Source organism: Netta rufina (assembly GCF_964035555.1).
Source record: "Netta rufina genome assembly, chromosome: 1".
Classification (NCBI taxonomy): Eukaryota; Metazoa; Chordata; class Aves; order Anseriformes; family Anatidae; genus Netta; species Netta rufina.
The window spans coordinates 105487024-105513316 of NC_140123.1; the positions used below are offsets into that span (position 1 = coordinate 105487024).

Genomic DNA, 26293 nt, shown 5'->3' on the forward strand with positions numbered 1-26293 from the left:
TGACTCATCAGAATATGAGACAAAATCAGGTTAACAAAATGCAATAGCATTGCTTAAGCTGCATTTTGTAGCTCCTGGTTTTAAAGGCTGCAATTTATAGTGATGGAACGGTGATGGCCCAATATTTTCCTTCTAAGCACGTAGTCTAAATTTAATTGGAGGTCCTTAGTGATATGCATATGCTTAGAAACGGTAATCCAGGACATAATGCTCTCCCTCACAAAATTGCCAAATGTAATTGAGCCACTTCTAATACAGTTGACAATTCCTACTTAACAGAGATTTGGACCAGCATTGCCTATTTAAATAATTACTTATTCCTGTGGGGTTGTGAAATCAAACAGTTGTAGGAGAGCACAGCAGAGCACAGTGGACCAGTAAAAAGTCATTAGAGAAAATCCAAGATCAAGTTTTTGAATGTATAGAGGTATGTCTGTCATCTGTTTTTTTAAAGGGCACAAAGCAGCTTTGCATCCTGAAAACCAGGGCATTATTTTGGTTTCTAGTGTTGCTGAATGAATCAGAAATGGATATGTGAGGGCCTAGAGCAAAAATAGAATAATACTGATTGTAGGCTGGATCCATCCTGCTAACAACTGGATAAGAAGCAAAGCCATTAAATCCTGCTGTGGTACATCCTGTAGTCATGACATTTCTATTTACCATTAGCTGTGGTTCTGTAGGAATCAGTCATGAGGTCTTGAGCAAACAAGAGAAAATCAATAAGGAAAAAAAAAACTCATTGCTATAAATACATACATACAAAAGAGAAAGAAATATCACTAATGCTTCCTCCTTGATAAAATACTGACATTTCAAACAAGACTACTTGTAATTCTAGTAAGATTTTCCGTAGGTATCCTGAACTACTTTGTAAGGCAGGTGCTCTTAATTTGTTTACTTTCTGCTTAATATAGTGCACTGGAAAACCCGATCACAAATACTACTGTGTTTGCATGTATGTGCAGTTCAATATTTGTTTGTCCACTGTAAAAGACACATTGTGGTATTCACAAAAGATGCAGAAAAGTTTCTGCTTGACAAGATCTGTGAGTGACTGAGGATTTGGTGCTCTCTGGCTGTGAAGGCTTCCACTCTACTTATTTTGTTATCTATTTGTGGAAGCACATGACTTAAAAAAAGAACTAATATACCTTAAAAACAAACAAACAAAAATAATAAAAAAAAAAAACAGAAAGGAATCTCCATCAATTTATGTCCTTTATGTCCTGTTGAGGTTGTGCCTTTATACAGATGTTAAAGAGACATGATGTATCTTCTTCATCAGTTTAAATACTGATAATCTCTGTTATTACTCCCTGTGCATAGCAAGCAGATTGCAGTCCTAAACTACGAAGCCTTAAGAAATCCTTAAGAAAAGAATTTGTTAAAAATTTGTTAAAACTCATATAATACAGTTGAAGTCTAATTTGCAAATAAGGAACAAAATCAGCTATAAATTAAATTAGAAGTTTTAATTCTTCATTACTGTGTTAGTCTATTTAAATAAAAACTGTATTTAAAATTCCCTTTCCATATGTGTATCTTCCTATCTAAAATTCTTGGGTGGCCATCTAAAGGTGGCTCAGCTTTGCCTTCCACCAGCAGAACAGTTACACTCCTTTCCTGGGGTACAAGCACCAGCTCCTGTGTGCGTGTGTGGGTGTGTGAGTACACAGTGCACTGGAGAGCATTATCCGTGATGTTTACAGGAAGTAATGCATCTACTGGACAGTCCAATCAATCTAAGCATACACAATAAATCCAATAAATCCAGCAACTCTGGGAAACATCAGATTGGTTGTGCATGTTCAGATTGACTTCACTGGACACAGTCAAAAACACATCATCTGTTAAGTCCACAGCCTTCCTGTGCATTCATAATAATATGAATCACAGTTTTGGGAAACGTGCAAGTAGTGCAAATGTTGAGAAACATATATTAAAAATATCATAATGCTTACATTATTATTCAAGAGCCCAACTTCAACTGTTTTGAACATATTTGAAAATAGGTTTTATATTTAAAATTGAAATATTAGCTAAAAGGCTTAGAAACTGTAATAATGTGGCTGGTAAGCCTACAGCTGGTGCTGATTCTGGAGAGGAAGGTGTATTATTTAGCTGATTATTAATGTTCCTAATGTTTTTCTGAATAACAAACACAGAAAACCCTTTTCATACTGTGAAAGCAGCCTTAAAAAACACACTCCTCTGTAGGAAATGGAGCCGTTTCACACTAGTTCTCAAGCCTTTCCAGGAATCAGCCACTTGTTACTTTTGGCTCTGAAAGTTTTTCTGTAATACTTGAAGTTAATTTCTGCATGTCACTTGTGACAAGTCTCTGGCTTGTGCAGTAAATTTAGCTCAGGGCATGGCCTGTGGAAAAACTGAGTCAGTGTGGTGGTAACTGGTGGCCTAATGGGAACAGCATGGAAGCCTAGCCTGAAAGATTACACCTTTCCTGAGTAAAAAGTAAAATAAAATAAAATAAAAAGTGCAATAAAACCCTTGGAAAGAAATGGGAAGAGAAAATGAGAGTTTCCCTTATGTAGAATGTATTTACTCAGATGGGTACCCATTCAATAACATTTGCTGAGAGATCTTTGTGAATGACACCTGTAGAGCCCTCACAAAGCAAGCCATTTTCTTCCAACCCCATCTACATAGGAAACATAGTTTTCAACACTGAGGCACTCACCCAGAATGAGGATGCTCAAGCCTACTGTTAGCATCTGTGCAGATTACATTTCTTTTGTTCCCAAGTCATGATTCTTCAACAAGCAGAAATTTTGTGAAATCCAAAATTTTCTCAGTAAAATATCATAAATAAAATTGATTATGTAATCAGTGCTTCCCAAAATTATTCCTACGTTTTGAATATTGACAACGATTGCATGAGATTTTGTTAGTGCTCTCCTTCAAACACTACTGGTAGTTATTGTCTTTTTGAGGCTTCGAGGTGTTATCTTGGAGTAAATCAAGAAGACCGAGTACCTCAGAGCCTGAGGTGGCCTTTAAGTAAAGTTAAGAACTAATCCATCAATCCTAACATTCCCCAAAAGAGACAGCACAGTATTTTATTATTATGGACACATATTCTAAATGCCAATTCAGAAGCATGATACAAATTAAGCAGCTTTGTGTTTGGGCTCATAGCCTTTGACTGAACAAAAATCAGGCAAGATGCAAAGCAGAAACAGTTCCATTTCAATTCATAAGAAAGCTTGGTTTGTAAATACATAATGTGGAGCCAGAAATAAAATAAAAGGAATAACTGTTAACGTTTTATAATTTTGTCACACTATTGCAGTGTAACCAAACAAATTTTCAAGATGGTTTAACTCTTTCAGACTCCTTTTTGTTCCTTTGGACTTTAAATGTTATGTTTGGAGAGAATGTACAAAGGTGTATCTTGTATATTGATTCTGAAGCTCAGTGAAATCAATGAAAGCCTTAATATATCGACTTCAAGAGGCTGGCACCAGGCAGTGGAAAAAGATTGAGATATATTTAGAAGAGCCTCAAAAGAATGTAAAGTATAACTAATAAGAGTACAAAAATGTCTTAAAAGATATGTCAATTCAGGCATAATAAAGATTGTTTTGGATTAATCTTTGATTTTAGCTTTGGTGCCTGAACCTTTCTTCAGCTAATAAGGTCCTGTGGGATGAAGAGGTATTTTCTTCTGATGCTCGAAGAAGTATTTGTGTTTGATGTTTTTGTGATATTGTCAGGCTGAAAGAGATACCATAGTTCCAGCAAGAATATACTGTGATGACATGATGTTATAGAAAGAAATCCAAAAACCCCTTAATGAAGACATTGTACCTCATTTTTCTTCCGAGAATTCTGACTATATGGAAGGCCGTAGCAGAGAGTCTAGTCCCATCATATCTTGCAAATCAGTCCCAGAAGATTTCCCAGCCAGAAAAAATGCCTAAATCAGGGTGTACATTCACAGTTTAAGACAGAGAGGTTGACATTCCCTATTTTGTCCCTCTGATCAAAAGTCCTTCTATTTTTCTTCAAAACCTTATACTTCCCACTTGCAGTGTACTTGTGGTAGTTTGTAAAGAATCATTGTGGCTTTGCAATATTTGCTGTCTGTGGGTACTAACAAATTGAAATAGGATGATCCAACTGTGAAAAAGGGTCTGATTGCTCTCCGAAGTCTGTTCTTCATACTCAGTAGAAACTGTTCCTGAAATTAAAACCACGGTAGATAGATACAATATGAAGAAAACACTAACGTTTGATAAAAATCAGTCTAGTTCATTTGCATGTTTCTCCGTGCATTCACTGTGCAAACTTACTGCATTTTGTTAGTACTGTGCAATGTCTGCAGAAGTGTGCAATATCTACACATCTCCTTATTTCTCAAACAAAACAATAAAATGTGCCTGAAAATAGGAAGTAGAAGAATGTCTTTAAATAGTAAAATATCTGCTTTTGCAACTATATTTTCATTTATTTGGCCAGCGTCCTGTATGCTGTCTCCTTCCTCATCTTCATTTTTGACAGACAGCTTTACTTTATCCAGCTCATGATGCAGGTAATGAAATAGCTACAGTTTTGACAGCATTCTGAAATGAAACTTACTTCTTATCACCTAATGTTTCTTTTTTCCTTTGCATCAGAACACTAAGGTGAAAAGAAACTCTTTTTAAAAAAACTATTTGCTATTAAATACCTCCCAAAACTCATCCTTCTAACTTGTGTTTGAATGCTTCTTTTTAGATCAGAAGAACATTTTTAAAAAATGATGCCTTCTCCCAGCCAACAAGGAGAAAACAGTTCTAAATCAGATTGAGTCTCCACATTATGGGGACCATCAAATCCTTCACTCTAGCAGTTGCCTCAGCAGACAAAATATATTAAGGCAGTTAGGATCATTTTAATTAGATTGAGGTCCCATATATGGCTGTCTAACTTTTTGAGGAACAGAGAAAGGGCAATAATACATCTGAGGGTCATCCGAATCTCTCTAATAGAGTGTGATACACAGACCAATTGTTAAATAGAGGAAAAATTGAGTTCAGGGGTTTACTTCTGTCAGCACCCAAAGCAAGGAAGGGTTTTCTTATATTTCTGGCTTGGATCAGTCCTGTGATTTTCTTGTAGTGCCTATCTCAGGCACTGCAACATACTGTAGGTGTGTGCCCAGATTGCATTAACAATCCCCTTTTATAACTGCATGCAGAGTTTATTCTGAAGTTATAAAGGTCAACCCAGTAATAGTACAACTGGTTGACATGACATATAACCATGACCTATTTTATAGTTCTCTTCAAAGATTTTTAATATTCATCAGTGAAAGCCTGGGAAGTAGGTATTTTATTTACTCAGAGAAAACTTATAAAGTAACTATATTAAAAATTTTATATGTCCATGATTTTAATTTATTACCCTTTTGTTTCTCAAATATATTGTGTTCTGAATGCTGTTGACAGAGTAACAATATTTAATTACACCACAAGGCTTTATTTGTGGTTGAATCATTTAAAAAGAAAAAAAAAGTCACAGGATATTTTCTTAGGTTTGGCTCTGAAACTGTATTTGACCTGGCTGTGCAAAGAAATCTTCTCTATTTAGCACGCTCAGGCAAACTCTGTCTCCTGAGAGATTAACATTGTAAGCAAGTTATGCAGGTGACTCAAATCCAGTTAATCTCACATAAAGAATGTTAATTGCATTGGCAATGGCATTCCCTCTGATCACTTTATTGCTGTATAATTAGCTATTGGACATATTCAAGGGGTTGTCTAAGCGATACAAATCCAGGAAACAACATTAAAGAGAACTTACTCCTTCCGGATTCACACTGTACAAAATGCAGAGATGAAAAAATGGAAATAGCATTTATTGTTATTTGTATGTCCTTGATAACTGTGGTCCATACTTCCATAGCTATCTATTTTCTTGCAAATATGTAACTGTTTTGGAAAATACACAATTTGAGAAGCTGATCTGAAACAAACATATATATGCTCCTAGATTGTCTTGGTCTGGAATCAAGTAATTTACCTAATGATCTTTCAGCCATTTACTGTCTCATCAGCTGGGTTCTCCTCAAAATGTGATAGGAATTTATTTTATTATCTCCTGTAGAGAACCATTTACAGCCACAAATAGCAATTTCATAAACATGAATATATTTATTTCTTAGTTGTTTACAGGCAGCTTTTGTAAGGAGGGTCTGAGATAATTTTTGTATGCAGACCAAGCAAACATACTGGCACATGCAGATTTATTAAAGTTCAAAGTGAATGGACCGGGGCTTCTAAATCACCTATAAGGATGCTGATCTGAATCTAAATCTCTTGGCTAAAGATCATCTCTTGAAAAATAAATTCCAAAATATAGAATGTGTTGTTTGTGAGCTCAGAGGAGGCATTGAGCTATGCTCTTTTAGGTGAGAAGTTCTGGATAAGATACTGCTGCAAACTTACAAGTTTAATTAAGATATTCCCTTTTAGATCCACACATTTACAGACAGGCCAAGTGCATTGCTTAGCATTAAGGCCAACAACTACCACTTTTGTTACTTTATCCTGTTTTAATGTTTGTCAAACTAAAATGACTTTATCAAAAATTTTGCATGCTTGATGTCTGATTTACCTGTTTTTTGTTTGTTTGTTTTGTTTTGTTTTGTTTTAATTGTTAAATTTGTTCATTATTTTCTACAAATATTGAAGTTCTTGTAGTTGGGAGGTAAAAGGATAATTGGATGAATATGGGGAAGGATTTGAAGGAGAGAAAGGAAGGAATCTTTTTGTCCTGAGAAATGCAAGTAGGTTCCTCATACTGAATAACAAGAACCTAGAATTCGATGGAAAATCATTGCTACTATACCAGATATGTAATTTTTTGCCTTCCCAAATAATTTTCACTAAGCTTAGCCAATTATGCACCTCTTGAAATAAATAAGTAAACTCATACTCCTGAGAGACCGAGTAGAGTATAGTTCTGAGCAGCGGTTTTCCTCCAGTGCAGTCTAGCATTGCTGTCGGTCTCCTGCAATGATGTCTGGTTACTTCAACCAATTTTTCTTGTATTAATACTCTGGATGGGCTGTATCTGGATGGCACAAAGAAGCTCCAACTCAAGTGTAGTTCAAATATGTAATATAAAATTACATCAGTTTGCTAAAATGCACAAAGAAGTTAGAGGCATGAATACATGTATTTGGAAGGGAGACCAGACTTGCACATTTCCTGGGTTGAGGCTGTGAATGGCAATGTTCTTGGGCTAGGAGGAGACGGGCTGAAGAAGCAGGCTGCAGCTGGAAAGAGCTGGCACAGCTAGTAGCTGGCCCAGAGGTGGACATGAGGCATTCTCACAGGCTAGACAAGACACAAGGTCAGGGTAGGTGCAAGCCTAGCTGGGATTGGGAAGGATCAGGAGACTGCATGCTCAGGGAAGGAAAAATCTGGTGGGGCACACTCAGGGCAAGGAGCTGTAACAAAGAATGTATACGGCTGGCTGGTACACAGGCTTGAGACAGGGAGTGAAGACTGGACTTCAAGGGGCAGAGGGAGACCAGAACTGCATTTACTTGCCCAAATGCTACTGCAACCTGCCAGCACAGCGTGTAGAAAAACAATGAAAAGTGAGAGAACAGCAATGGCTTGGGAGAAATGGGGAAAAGAAGTCCATCCCTTAGACTTGTTATTATCTTTAGCACCTGGAAAAGTGCTGTTGATCCTTGAATGTGTCAATTCTTCTGCTGACAAAATACATTTTTCTCTGCCAATAGGTACCTCTGGTAGTATCATGTAATTCCTATGTGATATTGTGTCACTCTCATAAATATTTATTAACAGTTAGCTTTGTGTTCTTTATTTTCTGACTTAATATTCTGATTTGTGAGAGTGGTAAACATTTTATCAGCTGTAACTGAATTCAATGGAAACTGAGCTTCAAGCATACAAAATTCATGCTGAATTCTCATGAAAAAATATGTTGGCAGTTTTGTGTCTCAAGTTGGGCATGAAGATTTAGCAGGTGTTTTTTGCTTTTTTTTTTACCTTTCTTTCTTAGATCTCCATCACACCTCAGAGAGGGGCTATGAAAGTAGGTGAATTGTTTATGAAGCATTAAGATAGGTGTAATGGAGATTGTGAGGAAATTAATAATTCTGTCTTTGAAGTGAGATTTGAGAAGTATGACAGGAGGCCACCCACTAAACAGTACAACTAAAGCAAAATATTAAACACCTGCTCATTAAATGAATACCAACAATCTGGAGATGTTTGGGGAAGAAATAGTTTGTGATCATGTAATTGCAACCAGTCCCATAAGGCATAAACAGAAAGGGAATGATGAAAGGGCATGCAGACAGACTGAATTCTGACACTTCTGGCACTTAGGTGCTGCACACTCGATTTTGCAATCTTATTAATGTTCTTTTAATGTTTTTTTCTTTTTTTTTTTTGGTTGTTGTTTTGTTTGTTTGTTTGTTTGTTTAAATTTTCATATATTAAATATGGATATCAAGCCTATAAACTCATCTCTGTTGTTATCAAGACAAACTGCCTGAGTCAGAATCTCGTACTGCTTAAATTTGTGTGAATTTTGAATAATTTTCTAAGTGACATCATAGCCCTCAAGTTGCTGAGAATGAAATGTGAAACATAGTGTGTAACCGGTTTTAAATGCCTGTGTAATAAATCGCTGTCTTGAGTGGAAATAGTGCTTCATATAAACCCAGTCTTATAATGGTTTGTCTCTGGTATAAATAATTTATGACAGTGAAAGTGCAGTATGGCTGGAAGAGGACAGAACCAAATTTATGCAATCCAAAGGCAACTTGGAAACTAACCCCGGTGACATCCTTTCAAATGAAATTACCGGTACTCTGAGTTTGTACCAGTGTAACTGAGATCAGATTGTGGCTCTGCATCTGGATTTCAAGCAGGCCTGTGCAACATTATGATGATTAATTATATTTGTAGCTGTGCAGGCTAACATAACAAGGGTAAACAGAACTGATTATTCAAACCTTAATTTAGTTTTCTGTGGTGAAGTTAGTGATGGGGATCAGGGAAGATTTGACCTTGGTACAATAGCCCTCGATCAGCTGAGCTGCATAACACAGAGTTTACGTTTTCCTCCGAAGCATCCAGGTATTGATTATTGCCGAAGGCGGGCTGTCTCCGCTGGCAGCTCGTATATTGCTAGAGCAGACAGCAGCTCTTAAATCACACTCCGTGCGTGCAGCAGTGCACAGCCAAAACATTCACGCGGAAGGGCACGGTCTTGAAGACGTCCCCGGTGGTGTGACAGGCAGGCAGTTGGGGCTAGCACGTGCTTCATGCTGGTGGCACTTAGCTTTTACGTGAGGGCCAGACGTGACAGTCGCTGCATCTCCAGCCCAGCTGTCGTTGTCCTGGCTGCTGATGCACATCATCAGTTCCACTTGTCTGAATTCGTGGAGCTCAGCCCTCCTTTCCGCCTTCCGTGAGTTGGTAAAGAAAAAGATGCTGAGAAGTCAAAAGTTTTCATGTCAGCCCTGCGACTCACTGAGGAATTCTGATGTCTCTTTTCTAGAGCGGCCCACGTTTCTCAGGCGGCCGATTAACCAAGTGGTGCTGGAGGAGGAGGCCGTGGATTTCCGGTGCCAGGTGCAGGGGGACCCACAACCGACTGTCCGCTGGAAGAAAGATGACGCAGACCCGCCGAGAGGAAGGTGAGAGTAGCGTTCGTGTTCCCAGTGCTTTCAAATTGCCGCTGTTGAATGACCCTGGAACCACTCCCAGCTAGATTTATTTCCTGTGTTTCTGGTCTTTGGCAATACAAACTGTGTTCCAGAGCCAGCTGAGTAGGGAAGTCCACTCAGCTGGGCTGTCCAGCTTGTGGATTCCTGTGAGAGGAAGAAAATTGATGTGTAGATGTCAACAGATTCAATTCACTGCATTGCTGGAGAAAAATAAAGATGTTTTAGGGACTGTACCAGTGGTAATAGCCTTCAATGTGTGGTGATACCGAAAGAGAGAAAGTTTGGCTGGAGAGCCCAGAGCTTCTCTGTCACATTTACGGGGTGGGTTGGAGGCAGGGCTTTTTTGGCTCCTTTGCTAATGTCAGTTGGGTCTCAGAAAGAAATCTTCCTCTGGAAAAAGCAAAAGAAATAAACTATCAGAAACAGAAAATAAAGATGAAATCTGGAACAGGGCATTTGTGTTCAAGAAAGATTCATTTAATCTGGAACAAGTTCCAGAGTGATCAGGGTATGAGAGTGTGTCTTACAAAACAACATTAAATTACCTTGGCTCCTTTCAGCTAGCAGAACAGAGTTTGGTCCTTGCTTTCCAGAACTCTTCCTATGTTTGATGCTGAACCATTTTTAGATTAAAATATCTTAAAACAGAAATAGGTTTGGGAACAGGAATGAGAATCCAAGTCTCCATAACCTGTCTTCTCTTTTGACCCTGTGACTCCTGATTCATTGTTTGCACAGTGTTTTTAAATTAAAGAGAATATGTGAAGAGTGCTGCTTTTTTCCCACTGTGCTTGATTGTTGTTTTCCATCAGTGTTGTTTCCTTGGATGTGGCAGATATAATTTGAAGAAAAGGAGAACATCTAGATATTTTCTTCTTCAAACAAGTGCTTTAAACACTGCATTTATCCTGTGTAGGCTGGTTGCCAATATTATTTCTGCTTCTCCAATCATGATCACAAAAAAAAAAAAAAAAAAAAAAAAGAGCAACTGCAATGTTGTTTGTGTGACTAGCTTGATGCTGTCAGAGTATATTAAGTGTGCTGTGAACACACTACTAGACTGGGCCTAAGTAAAACAAGTTAGACGTTGTGGCCTTCTTTCTTAATCACAGCCTTACGTTTTCACCCCAACATGGTAAAATGTGGTAAGACTGTTGTCTGGCAGTCTTCATCCAGTTGCTAAATATGGCATTTAGTGTCACATACAAATTCATGAGAAATGATGGCAAAATTCCTTGGAATCACGCAGTGTGCAGTCATCATTATGTCTAAGGTTAACGTCACTTGTTTCTCAACATCTAAATCTTTAATAAAATAAAAAAAAATATCAAATTGGAGAATACCTGTTTTAGATTCCACATCCTCAACTCTATAAGATGTCTTAAGTGAATATGCAATTATTTAATTGAATATATTAGTGTATGTATTAATGTAATGATGTATATTCTAGAAAAAGACAAAAACATTTCTGTTTTAACAGAAGAGATACATATAAATGTACATACATTTTAAAATAATCTCTCCTTGCAACTTAAATTAAATTTGACATAGTTTTTTTTACCTAATTATTTAGGTAGATATGTACGTATGTAATGTGTAGAATATTATTTTGAAGAGCAGTCTTTTGGATGGCAAGATGAATTTTTCCTTGCTATTTAACTATGCATTGCAAAGTATCCCATAGTAAATGCATTTTGCTGCTGTGATTTAGTCCAACTATTGTGCTGCTTCTGTTGTTTAAATCATGTCTTCTAGGTCTCGTAGGCAGAACTGATGAATTGACAGTGCCTTTGATAAGCTTGCACATTGCGGTTTTTTTTTTTTTTTAATGGCTTTATATTCCTTTTTTATCTATTTTATTGTGGAAAAACTTAAGTACTGTGTGTTTTGAGGTAGCTTCTCTTCATTCATGATGTCTTTCTAGGAAAGAAGAAATGTAACAGGAAATGGGAGAGTTTACTATGCTTTTAACTAAGCGAAGGGCAGGTTCATCAGATACACTCTGATGATACTCAACTTCAGGCTCAGAAACTATTCACAGTGTTCAGCAGTGTTTTTACACTGCATTTACACATTTAATTTACTGTGGTTTGGCATCTTAAGATAGAAATGGAGGGTATGTCTTAAGTTATATTGGCTTCTCAGAACATCACAGTGAGGAACGGGCAAAGTTGAGGGGTCCCATGCTGAAGACCACCTCGGGTGGTAGAGGATTGCCACTGCTGCTGTCCCAGTGGCAGTGCTGCTGCTGAAGGTTACCACCATGACCTGAACGATATGGGTTGTGATCATCTAGTCGAGTCCAACATCTGTACTTTAAAAGCAAATACCTCCGGTGATCAGGACTGTATGTTTTATTTTTCAAAATATATCATATTGCATAAGAGTATATGTAAGCAGAATCCTACGTATTCAAAGAGTGGAGATTTCCAAACCATGTTGTTTAATGAAGGAGGGTAAACTTGGGATATGTGAAAGAAAAGGTATTGTTTTTCTTGATTTTTTTTTTTTAATGCAAGCAAAGAACTTTACCTGGGTGTAGTTCGAATGAATGGAAGAGAAAAATGAAAATGTGACCATTTTATAAACTGAGAAGAGTATTCCTAATTTTTCCTTCTTGAAGAAATACAAGATTTTCTTTTTTTGAGGTTAAAATAGAAAGTAGCTTTCATCTCCAGAACTCCTGTATTTTAAGCATTTTAACATCTACAGTGGATTGTGAAATCCTTAAGGAATACCCTTTGTTATTCTTTCTGCGTAAATAAATCCCTTTTTCTGAGCAGATCTGTACAGCTATTTGTCTTATAGCTTTCAGTGCCAATTTCCTGTTTCCACAGCTAATGATGTTCTTTGCACATCTGTCTGTATTTTGTTGTTGTTGTTTTCCAATAATTTCCTTTAGACCACATCCCTAGTTTACAAAGTGATTATAGTAGGTATCTGTTTCAACAAGTATTGCAAATTATTGAATTTTTCTGTTGTTAGTTCAACTTTCAAAAATGTCTAGGCCAGTGATAGTGAAGTGGGATAAACTAAATTATCATTTTTTGCATGCATTTTGTTTCTGTAATTTGCTTCTAGTGAATGCCAGAATGACTGATACTAGATCCATAGTCTTTCAGAAATCCTTCTCTGTTTTTCCATCTTACTTTCTTTTAGCTTTTTTACGTGTGAAAGCAAAGAGAAAAGTAATCACAGTGATTTCTGGTGACGAATATAAACAGTATTGCTCCACCAATTGGTGTGTTGAGTAATAATTGGAAAATAATTTCAGGCTATTATAGTTTTAATTATAAAAGTCCCTGATGAACTGTAAACATTTCCAGTTGCAGTTAGAATGGGGGGGCGGGGGGGGAGGGGAGGGAAGACTTCTAAAAAAATAAGTGTTTGAAAATATGAAAATAATAAAAAGTCTTAATGTGGCTATTTTGTTTAATTGTCCTTATAATTACCCAGAAATTTAGGAACAATCATGCTTTAAAAGTGAGAACAGATGGGCAGAAGTTTATTTTGCATGTGAAAGTCTTCAGTCCACATTTTTGCTGTTTTGAATTAATGATCTAAAACTACTACAACAGTCTATATTTTGAATTTAAGAACTTAGGTTGCTCTTATAGTGCACATTGTCAAAATGCCCGTGAAAAAAGGTCTCGCTAACATTCAAAGGATGTAACTTTTCCAAATTCCTGTAGACCTGACCTTGACATTTCAGAGACTTCTGTATAAATCATGAAGCTTTTTTTTATATCTTTGGGCAGGAATTAAGAAAGCAATAGAAGGAGCACTGTTTCCACCAGGTGGAAACTGTTGTGAATTATGCATAAGTGCTTTCATAGCTTATATATATATATAAGCTTATATATATATAGCTTATATATAAGCTATAACCTATATATATAGGTTTAATAATGAATTAATGTGATTCTTCAGATTTGAAAATTCTTTTTAGGCCCTAAACCAATCCCAGCAAATGAAAAGCATGCTATAGAAAATGCTGATACTGTACCAACAGGCAAAACCAAAGTACATTGTGAAATCTGGGCTATGTAAAGCTTTTTTCTAGAAGCTGTCCATTTTGAATCAGTGATCCAAGACCAAAATGCATTGTGAATCAAGGATAGAGGCACATGGTGTATATTTTATTTTAATTACTCAAAAAATTCAACATCACACCACAGCTTCCCCAGTGCACAAAAGCTAGGGGAATAGTTAATCATGTATGACTCATGTCAAACTACTGGAGGTGAACAGGATATTGTGGGGTCACCAGTCTTGTGCTTTTGGCTGAAATACTAAGTTCGCTACTTCATGAATAGAGTTTCTTTTCATTATAAGTGACACAAGGAAATGGCAAAAAAAAATGTACTAAAGCAACTCAGGCAATTGTGGCTATGCAGAAAAATCAGGAAATACTTAGAAATAAAGAAAAATCATTTTTACACATTGAAGTCTTTTTCCAACCACATGTTCAGGTAGCTTTCCTTTGATGTCTGCTTGGCAGAAATAGAAATTATACTTTCCTGCTAAGAGTCTGATGGTCTCCTGTGTTGTGAGGAACTCAATATGGCCTCAATCAACTCTTGATCCATCTGTTTTTTAGTCCTGGTAACAGGAAGAAACTGATATTATTTGAGAGGCTCCAATGTGAGAGTGGCATATCTATGACTAGCAATTTAATAAAATTTGAATAAGGTTTGTACAGTGTTTCATGCCTTTAAATTTTCTAGCAGAGCCGAAGAGAGCAGCTGCATAGTCTGTAATTACATAGCAAGTAATACGGATATTTTATTTTTTCTTTCCTTTTTTTTTTTTTTTTGAAGAAGAAGAAGTTGGGAGATTTTCAATTACAAGTTAAAATTTGTGACGCACGATAATAACTGCACAGAAGAAGCTAGCAGTGCCAGCTCTTTAGGAGAGTGAGGTTAGCTCAGCAAATGTATTTTTCAGTTGCCTTAAAAATGACTGAGCAATCACTTGGGTCTTTTTATGCATTCCAGCCCAGAACAGCTGGCTTAGCTCAGTAAATACATCTTTAATGAAATTACAACCTGCTATTGTAAGTTGCATTTACAGGCATTGTCTGATTAGATGAAAATTATATTAGAAATGAAAAGTGGCAACTGCACCAGCAGGAAGAGGTATTTGTTTTATGTGCCGCCCACACAACGGGAGAGTGTAGGCAGAAAAATCAAGAGTGATACTTCAGAAGGAAAACGGTGTGTAGTTTACACAGAGTGTATTGCTAAGTGTTACAAGATTGCAGGTTATTAAATGAGACAGAGCAGTGATACACAGTAGTGAAAATCATAAACAGCACAGTAAGCTTCCTTACTCACTAAAAATTAAGAATGTTCCTTAAAATAATTTGGGAAAATGCACTTTTTTGGTTTTGAAAATTATACATATATTTAAGTGCAGAAAAGGATTGTCATTATTTGCTGAGCACTTTAATTGCTGTGACAGGCCCTAACGCTTAACCTTAACTACAGTTGTGTATTTAGACTTAACTTATATGTGTTAGCTCCATCAAAAGTCTTTGTAGGTAAGTTAGTCTTGCTGTGTTTTTAAAACCAGCCTCTTGTGCCTGAGGAATACTTGCACACATACAGGCTGCTCAGAAATTCTGTCTGTCGCTTCTGATAGGCATGCGTTTTCACAAAGTGCTGTCATTTCTGTGCTTTCCTCCATGAATTCTTGTGGGCTTGAACCTAGGGGTGAGAGATGAAATTTTAAAAATGTCATAGTCTTCCCAGGTACAAATCTTTAAAACAAATTTAAATGCTATTTACAGCAAAACTTACCCCATCAATTCAGAAAAGTTAGATTTTTAAGGGAATATCCAGAAAGGGCATGATTGCTAGAGGTGTTCTGCATTTGTGTTTCTTCATGATCTCAAGATAAGGTAAGCCAGAGAAATGGTAATTTTTAAGAAACGATGGAACTATGGGTTCTGTGTGTAAACGCAGTTCTACATAATTCTATTTATATTCTGTGGATGGGATAGTGAGGTATTTAACTACAGCCTCCTCTAGACACAACCAAGGGGAGAATGACCTTTCAATGAAATATGAGTTAATAACACCACAGCACTGTGTGCTTTGGTTGAGTTAATCTCCATGCAGAATGTAACAAAATTCAGTCTAATGTGTATTGAAAATTAATTAAAGAGTGTGTTTTAGTACCGTAATGGATATAATCTTTGGTTACATCAGCAAATTTCTGTTGCAATTAATAACAATTAACAGTTTTAAATAAAGGGTCAGGAAAAAAAAAAGGATGTTTTTCATATTAGCTATATTATGTGTACTATTCATTACCTCTGGGTAGATCCAGTATGATTTGCATGTCCATCTTTTGTTTCCGAAGCTAGGCATCAAGGAGAGATTAACTCCCTTCATGAGGAGTATAGGGGAGAAGATTGGCTGTTCTTAATAGCTTGTTGAAAGGAGACAGTGAAAGAAAGAGGTTTAATACGTTATTTGTATTCTTACATACATCTGAAGGGAGTAGAGGTGGTTCACAGAGGACGTTGTTATCTTGGGCTTAATACAGCACATGGCAAGCTGTAATACAACTTGTAGAGAGTCCACATAGCCTACTGGAACAGGCAGATTTCAGCAGCATGCAATGAAAGTGTGGTTTTAGTTGTTATATTGAACCATTTGTGGAAACTTCTGTAAAGCCAGAGGTATCATTTAGAGAGAGAGAGATGATGAGCAGTAAAAGGGAAGCAGGGGTTGCTTTAGTTTTCTGTATGTAGGTAGCATCAAGTTGATGTACCCTACTGTTGGTTCTTTTGGTTTGATAACCAATCCTGTTCTCTGGTAGGTATTTTACTCATCAGCGACTCCTTCCCAATCTGCAAGTGGAAAAATATTCCTTATGGTTTTTGGAGGAATACATGGCCAAGTGAAAGTGTAAATCAGATTGTTTTTTGACTATTAAATTATTAAAGTAATAATAATTATTAAAGTCCCTCAAGGCATGGTATTGAATAACACCCTGTAGATGAATCATCCCATCCCCAGAAGTCTGTCATCGAACCCAGTAGCTATCCACTGTTCAATTTGCATGAAATATTAAATGCTGTGAGCAGAAGTGTTTGATGTGTGTCTGTGCTGGACTGAACAGCAGAGAAATGGTTAATAGCACTGACATTTAAATTGGCTTCATGTTAAGTGTCAGGTCTCACCACAGAGCTGAAGAAGAGCTATTGTTTCAGGCAGTCTGTTTGCAGATGCATGAAAACAGTCTCCAGTTGCTTACATAAGGGTCAGGGTTGGGAAAATAGCTTTACAACTCCATGGACAACAGCCTTAAAGGAACGTGTCAACTACCAGTCCTGCCTATGTGTTTTCTCTTTATGCTGTATGAGCCATTGGTGATGTGCAAAGTGATCACTGGCAGTGCATCTAAAATAGGATTGCCACAAGAGGATAGTTTTTATTCCCTGTTGTCTAATGTCCTAAAATTGTTACGTCTGAAGATTAATGGAGTCACTAGCAGAGTTCTGAAGGGAAATTTAATACCAGCCTCAAACATGGATTTCTCAGAATTTTCCAGTCATGAAAGATTGCGGGAAATAAATGCTCTTGCAGAAGGAGACCCAAGAAAACTTGGTGTAGAATTTCACTCAAATAATCAGTTCATTGACTATTAAAATTACAGAATGAAAAAGTAAAGATAGTTAGCCGTGCAGTTTTTCTGTGAAACATTCAGGAAAGGCAAGCTGGTTGTTATGCTCAAGTGAGAATAAGATTCAAGAGCTGTGACCACAGCATTGTTGATGCCATTGGAATGGTTGGCTCAGAGAGATTTCTTCTGCTTTATGTACATTTTATCCCTGAATGGGGTACAAAAGTCATCATCTCAGTTAAAAACAAAACAAAACAAAAAACTGGCAGTGAAAACAATGAAAGATTAAAGTTTTATCTTTAAGAACAATTGCTGTTGTTAAGTCCTACATTAGCAAAAAACATGCTTTTTAAGAATATGTTTTCTGGCTCAACTGTAATGTAGAAGGCACTTTCATTAAAGCATTAACATGACTTCATCTTTACCACTTCATGGTTGGTTACTAATTCAAAATACAGATTAAAAATATTTCAGTTAGTTCTCTGACAAGTTTACCATAATCATTCATCATGCTTAAGGCAACTAATAACAGGCCAACACAAACTGGTTGTTTCAAACTACTTGTAATCTATGTACTCATATTAAAAAGTAAAAATAACAAAATCAGATAACCATATTTAGTGAGAGCAAAATGTCAGTTTGGCTCAGATCTTCTTACAGTGTCCCAGTCCTTACAGTATCCTTTCCTTTTTTTTTTTTTTTTTAAATAATAGAAATAGACAAAAGGATACTTGCAATGACTGGAACACAGTCCTTATCTTAAGGAAAAACAAAATACTGTTTTTCCATAAAACTAATTTCCTTAAAATTAATGTCAATGATGTGCTGACCAGATAACCCTGTGAATCAAGAGTGTTTTTCTGATAGATAAATTTATGATATAGGCATTAATAATACAAATCTCCCCAAGTGCCTGACAAATGCATCTCACATGTGAGGTAAAGGACTACTTCTGGTGACAGGAGGATAGGCCTCCATGCCAAGTTATTACATGGTCTCTTAGCTCATACTTGCACTGAGTTTCCAGTGTTTGAAATGTGGAGATCTGTCTGGAACTCAAATCAAATCAGAAGCCCATTTTGGGTAATTAACATGTGGTAATTCTCTGTGCAAGCAGAGATGTAAAGGCAGAAAAGAGCCTCTATCGGTTTTCATAGTGTTTACTGAGAAACATCTTCAGAACAAAACATACGTTTTATTCTGAACTTCTACGTTTCTACGTTTTCAAATTATTTTAATGGGAATGAAAAAGCCGTCCCATTTTTTCTTTCTTGGGTCTTTTCAGAGCTCACGGCAGCTGATTTTTAGAAGTACTAGCTATGTGCACTCATATATGTGTGTTTGTAAGAGCAGTGCTGCATAGCTTAATGCTTCCAGAGAAGTTGGAAAACATGATTTTCTTGTCATGGGAATGGTTTCACAATGTTGGCACAGTTACTGTAACCGTTGCATACATCTTTTATGAGATTTAGGCCATTTTGTCGAGTATCTTCACTTAAGGCATATTGCAGTGTGGTTCTCTGTTCTGTATTATTGCAATTGAGAGTGTCAACCATAAAAAATTATAAAGAATCTGTTGGTAACAACTCATAAAAGATTTTGGACTAAAGCAGAACCTGCTGTCAGTATATTTTAAGAATAAATAGTGTACAGTAACCTGTATAACTTAGCTCTTTTTCTGGCTTGTTGATGTAAGGCCAGTAAACCATTTTCCATAACTGCTTGTATACACACCTCACACTAAGAAATTCCAGGTGACGTTGCATTGCATTGTACCTTTCTCTGGTATGAATGGCATAGGCAAGGAATAAATGGGGATTTGCACATGTGCCCGTGAGTGACAGCTGCCTTGTCCCTCACTCTGGAGATAGCTCCCTGGTAGGACAGTTTATTGTAGCCTTCAGCTGCATCTTAGAGCCACCCAGCAAGAAGCAGCCTTGATTGCAGGCATACAAGAGAACAATTTGAGACACCAGTACACACAAATCTATGCATTCTTGCACTCTCTATCACTAATCAGGGTTTTCTAGGGAACAAAAAGGAGAGACATACTTATCTTTCCCTCTGTCACTCACATAGGCTTGTGCATGGGCTGTAAGTGAAAAAGAAACAGTTTGTGTAAGGGAGCTGGTAGTAGGGGTGGATACATCCCTGGTGGGAGTGGTGGATCTCCTGTCTGCTCCTGGACCACACAAGGCCGAAGCAGGTAAGGGACTCACGCTTCCATGCTTCCATCTTCACTGAAGTTTCCCTCTGGCTCCTTCCAACTGGCACGGACAGTCCAGGAGCCAGTGGAAAGCTGTGGCACTATGCTGGGAAGTGAAGTGCTAGCACCACAAAAGAGAAGTGGAGACAGAAGCTTAAGCCTCCTTAACTACCTCCTGTTTACTCTGTTTATTGGCTGGTAGCATCTCTCTATTTGGGCTCCCTAATCATTGATGTTGTGAGTAATCTTCAAGCTTTGTGTGCGTGTGTTGCAAAATTGCCTGGCAAACAGGCAAAAGAAAACAGAGCAAAGTAATTTTTGTGCCCTTTCTATAAGAAATAAACAATAAATGGAAAGCCTACAAAACCTACATATCACGTTTATATATATATATATATTTACAGTAGAGTAATATTGAAAAGAAAATAGGTGCCTGGTATGAATTGATGTAATTTTTTGATGCCAACATCATGAGTTTACAGCAATTAAGATGTGAGTTTTGCAATTTCCCTTTAGCAGGAAGGACATCTTTTTGAGTTGGTTTTGTTGAATTTAGTGAACATGTAATGCATTGTTACAACTTTAAAATGCACAGTTGAAGCATCTGCATCCTCACTAGTTAGACCTACTTGGATATCTAGGAATGTAATGACTGCAGATGCAGACGCAGCTGCTCTACCTGTGCATACGAAAGACAAAGAAACATATTTTTATGCATAGCTGCATGCACATTTTTGAAAATCTGGATATCTAAGGGTTATTCTATGAAGTAGCAGAATATATATTAAATGCAGCAAACATACCACTAAATCTCTTCAACTTCAGTAAATTTTCTTATTCTCTCTGTTTCTCTCTCTCATTTTTTTTTATTTAATAACCATGGAAGATTGGTGGCTGAATAGGGACAGATACACTTTTGAATATGGGGGGGTGAGAGGGTGGGAGGAAAAAAAAAAAGGAAAAGAAAAGAAAAAAAATCAAGAACTGCTAACTGCAACAAAAACAATATAATTCAAGATTATTCTTAGATACTTAAGCCAATGTATGAATCTAACCTTAGTACATTAATTTGTGATACTTAAAAATAGTTAATGTGTTTTGTTTTATTTGTTATTTGGTTGAGCAGATGGTAATGGTTTTGATACGATTCAGGATATTTTATTTTTCTTTTCTTTTCTTGAAAAAGACAAGGCCCTTTTTCCCACTTTGTCACAGCTGGTTACCAATCAATCTCAATTCACGGTACAGCGATGATAGCACATGTTGTTCAGGGGCCAAATCTGATTGGGTTGCATTTTCAGCAGTGTTTCATATAAAAAAAAAAAAAAAAAGAAAAGAAAAAAAAAGAAAAAAGAAAAAAAAAAGTGTCTGTATGGCAGTGACTGTCAGCACACTATTGTACAACTGTCATTAATCAAAACTAGCAACAATGAGTGCATTCATATGTGCCAGAGACTGCCAGATTTCACTCAAAATCACCCAATTTCTATTAGAATTTCCTCACCAGCAGTGTTTCCTCATCTGCTTGTTGTTTCTGTTTGCCTCTTCCTTCGCAGTCCCCTGCCTCCCTTCTTTCCTGGGTAATTAAAGACAGACCTACTGGAGCTAGGACATGTACAACACAAGTTATGTAACACGATGCCCAAAAGTGGCTGGGTTTTATCCCCACACAAGCTGACTAACTGTTTAAAAGACCTCTTCCAGCTTAGTCAGATGGCTGAAGTTTAAGCTAAACTGAAAGGGTAAGCACCTCCAAATGTTTAACAAAGGGAAGTATTCGTAACCAATTAGATGGCCATAAACATATGAAGCCCATGTCTGACACCCTACATTTTGTGTTGAAAGTTGGCATTACTTGGCTAGGAGTCAGCAATATTTGGGTAATACGTTGGAAGGTGTTTCTTGATGCTGCACGTATTTTGAAGGCAATGCCTTCTTAGCACACCAGCAAAGTTAAGGACCTGCGTAACCAGTACAGCCTGGTTTTCTGCCACTCCATCATCAACCTCTGTCTGTGACTGGTATTGGCAGTCAGAGAGGCCCTGAGCCTGGTTCCCAAGTGTCAGCTTGGAAGTGATCCAGGTGAGAGTGATCTTCTCCAGAAACCTAGGAGGAAACTTGTTGCGGGCATATGAAGCTCTTGGATCAAGAGGTCACCAGGCACTATTCAAGACTTCACAGGCCGTTGCTTGAGAAACTGAAAGGATACAAGCACATTCAGCCTTCACAACTTGCTTCACAGTCCCTTTCTCACACAAGTTCCTTGTGCTGCTGTGGATCAGCTAAAGCTGAAAACCAGTTTTCTTCCTTTCTCCTTCCTGCCTGTCAAAGCTCTTCACTGAACCGTGGTGACTTCTGGGGACAGAGTAGGTGGAACAGATGACTGAGGGGCAGCATATCAATACTTCAGGACAGCAGATGGTTATAACATCCCATGGGCCCATCTATATATGCTAGACAGCATGTTCTGCCAGGGTGGTCCAAAAACCCAGCATGTCCTTGTTGGAGAAACAGACAGGGAGAGCTGGGCCACTCCTTGAAGTGATTGGTAACTGGGCCATGACAGTGACATGTTTACTCCTTCCTCCATTTCTTGACCCAAGTGGGAGATTATGGCTGTGCTCTCACTCTGCGTCCTGGCATGCCATGCAGCTGGCTCTTTCCCCCAGCAGCCTTTGCACAATTTGCATGATTGGCAGGTGCAAGCATAAAGACTGCTGAAGCCTCCAAGGCAGCTGGCTGGCATGCCGGCACCAGCACGCCAGTGAGATGAAGAGCGAGTCAGCTGCAGCCCACAGCAGACTGTAGGGCCCTGTCCCAGGCTGCCTGCATCCCATTTTGAGCAGCCAGCCAGTCAGATCCAGCCCTGCTGCCTGTCTGGTTTTATCTCAGCAGCGGTAAGTCAACCACAGGGATGGTATTTATCTTCAAAAAAAAAAAAAAAAAAAGTCAGTGTAACAAAATAAGTGGCTAATTTTTCCCCAGCTTTATAATCGTGATTCCTGTATCCAACCCATATTTACATTACAGCTTATCTTAGTTTTATCATCTTACAGGAGCCGAATACAACTTCATGTTTTCGGTCCCCCTAGTGCTGGCCTTGTGTCAAGAAAATGAGTGTTTTCTTTTGTCTGTAACTCTGCGGTCGCCAAAGACAAATAACCGCTCCATTGTTTTGGGATACTGTTGTCATATTCTTGAGATTTTTAAGGGAGACCATTTGCCTTTTCTCTATTATGGAAAAATTGATTCTCTTTGCCATTGACTAGTGCAGCACAGCATGCAAAACTACCTAATCTGTGAACAGTTGAGAAGAAATGTGCCTCAGCTGCATATGGTTTTGGAATGTGTATTTGCAATAGCTCTGTACTGATCCAGAAAACGTGTATAAAGCTCTCTGTTATCATAACTATTTTTGCCCCTCAATGGTATTACACTAGCAAAAATGGTCCCTAAAAAATTCAGTAGAATGCCATGGCACCTAGTTATTTTTCCCCTTTGTATATCTCTTATCAGTTAAATCTGACTAGCAACATTTACATACAATTAAGTGTAACTCCTAATGAAATGGATATGATCTGTGTTTATGTTTTTCTCTGACAGAACAGTTAGCCACAATTTGTTCTTCTTTAATTCATTTTTTGCTAATGAATAGACCTAGTGAATATAGAATGAAGCTGAATTGTGTTGTGATGAATGTAAAAAGATGTCTTGATTTGTCTTTATTCTTGGAATTACTTTACTAGTAATACTGTAATTAATGTTGTGGGCTTTACTTAGACATAACGGAACTTTAAATGTTTCAACATATATGATCCTTTGAGTTAAGATTCTTTTAAGTCTGTTAGTACAGTACCCTCGCTACAGATCTATAATAAAGGAGCCAATAGCGATGCATGTAATGTATATATTTGAAGTTCCCAAAACATTTAAACAATACTCATAGACGGAGCCTCACAACATTTCTGTATGTAATAGCATTAAATTCTTACTCATCAAAACATATAAGTGTGCTCTTCTTTATCATTTCAACATGTTCTCTGAACAAGCTTGCGGGGTCTTTGCTATATAACAAAGAGAAGGTAAATTAGTTTTTCTAAAGTTAGTGAGCATCTATACCATTAGAGTACTGACATCTCATGAGGTCTAGATCTTTCTTTAGTCTCATGTGCCTCTTTTGCTATTTAATGCATGAGAATCTGAAGCTAACTCTTGGTTCAAGGTGACTTAATTAAGGTATCAGGAGCTTATGTATAGAAAAAATATCATTGAGAATAATTTTACAAGAGAGTATTTCAAGAGTAAAATATCCATGCTGAGTATCTATGATGTTTTCCCGATTCAGGAGCCAAAGAAATTTCTTACAAGTTAAAGTCTTCAGTTGACTTTAACGAGTTTTGCATCAGAGCCTAAAATAGTTTGTTAAACTTCTGCCGGCTGATAACAATTTAACTGTGAATATTTTCCTATTTTTCTTGACTGAGTTACTCTTCTGAATGAATGTTCACTGCCTGCTGAAGTGTTTTGTATTATTTCAAATTTTATATATCCTCATAGTTTTAGAATTTTCACACCAGTAGAAACAAAGAAAAGGACAAAGCATAATTGAAATGTTTTGAATTTATTTTAAGGAAGATAAAATGTTATAGTCCACTAAATGAATCACTCTGTAGTATTTCTGTGAAATTGATAAATCTTCTTTAATGTGCCTCTTCAATAAATGTCACATTCTAGAGCTTAAATATATTTTTATTGTTTATAATATTATAGTGTCAGATCCTACCAGTATGCCTAAGGGGTTGCTGCTCTAGAGAAAAACTGTAAAGGAAAAATTCCAAATCAGCCAAAGGTAAAACATGTAGCTCACTCATATAGGCATGATAAACCTGAGCTGTCATGTATTGAAAACTGATGTCTGATAGCTTAATTTTATCATATTGCTCTAGATCAAGGACAAAGTGAAAGATATTATTAATAAAGCCCTAATACTGAGTGAACATAGCAATACTAATTTTATGTAAAGTTTCTAACTAATGCAGAGTGCAATAAAAATGTCATGAAGATTAATGCTTGGTGGAATTATCTAATGCTAGATAATAATTTATCTTCCAAAGTTGGGAAGTTGGATCCAAGATAGATTCAGACTGGCATATTCCAGGTGAGAGTTTTTGTTCATTTCTGTTGGCTACAGAATACGTTTTCATTCTTTTTTTTTTTTTTTTTTTTTGTAACACAGGTATGACATCAAAGATGACTACACTCTGCGCATTAAGAAGGCTATGAGCACAGATGAAGGAACCTACACATGCATTGCAGAGAATCGAGTCGGAAAAGTGGAAGCCTCTGCTACCCTTACTGTGCGAGGTGAGTGTTCCTGTGGAGAGAGAGCCTGTGACCTGTATGGATCAATTGCTTTCTGTCATAATGGGCCACATCCTTACAGGGCTTTTGTTTGGGTTTCGCACATCCTTTGCAGTTGTGGGTGCTGCACTGATTTGCAACAGAGCTGAAATCCTGGTCCTGTTGGTATCTCAGGCAAAATTGTAGTTATATCCTGTAGGACAGGATTTTGCTGCAGTTAATGATCTGTTCCAATATTATTTCTTTTATCGAAGAATAGATGCACAATGCATATACATTCATAAGCAAGCACTATGTAACCGTGGACATACACTTTAATATGTCAGCCATCGGTTTAGGCTATTATTATTAGGGTTCCTTTCCCCAATAAATATAAGAAATGTAGCACCTATGTTTATCTCTGCCAAAAATAATGCAGATAGTATTATTATACAATTATCTCTGCTGTAATTAAACTCTCTGTCATTACTCTTTATCTGTAAGATAAAGCCAAGTCAAAAGAAAAAGAAAATCTTAATTAATTTTTGTAAGTGTTACAAAGTAACAACTGACATATTCTCTCTTTAAATATTCCTGGTCTCCAGTATCCATACATTTTTTATCTGGTGCTTTTTGATGTGGGAAGGAGGTTTTAAAACCAGTAGAGTAATGACTTGCCAAAATGTCTTTTGTGACAGTAGACATAGACATGCTAAAGATTATGGGGAGCGAAAAAGTTTGTGGGCTAATATTTCCATATGAGTAAATAGGATACAGTAGTTATTATTTCATTCCAAAAGATAAGCAGCAATTTGGCACAATGGATATCACGCAGATACTATTTCACAGTTTAGTGGTGCGTGCTGACGGTTTTCAGTAGAGCTGTGAAAGGTTAATAAAAACATTTTTAGCTTTATCTGTGCTCCTCTTTTCATACTCATTAAATCAAATGTTCAAAGTCTCAATGGATTGCTTTATTAGAACTGGGGTCAACTGACCCAAGAGGCCAGCTTCCATTTCCATCCATTTAATGCATGGACACAGTTCAGTTTAATTTGCTGAATTCAAAGGGCAAAAAAGCACCGAGTGGCTTTGTAGAGGGGGAGATATTAGTATATAACAAAGAAAAGAAAGTATTGTGATACCAAGATATTACCTGCTAAAATATTACCTTAGTGTTCGCTTTAGATAATACATGGTGATGCAGACCTCCCTGTTTTAATCTGAAGAAGTAGATTTACCTGCTGCATGTGCATGTAAGAGATTATTCTTCCAATTTGTAACGTGCGAAAAATAGTCACTACACAGAACTCTCAGAAATGGTCTAACTCCATTACTTTGTCACAGGCAGGATCATGATTTCCAGTATATCTGGCAAGCAATTCAATAGC

At 37.2% G+C, this 26293-nt stretch overlaps 1 protein-coding gene across 1 annotated transcript in view; it reads left to right on the forward strand.

The window, feature by feature from the left end:
* The window catches only part of ROBO2 (roundabout guidance receptor 2), a gene marked incomplete at both ends in the record, with an annotated part of 468927 nt that overhangs the window by 323477 nt on the left and 119157 nt on the right, over positions 1-26293 (forward strand). Inside the window, 2 exons of the mRNA XM_084291813.1 lie at positions 9553-9691; positions 24799-24926. Of these exons, the coding sequence (XP_084147939.1) occupies positions 9553-9691; positions 24799-24926 (267 nt within the window). The remainder of the gene's footprint in view (positions 1-9552; positions 9692-24798; positions 24927-26293) is intronic.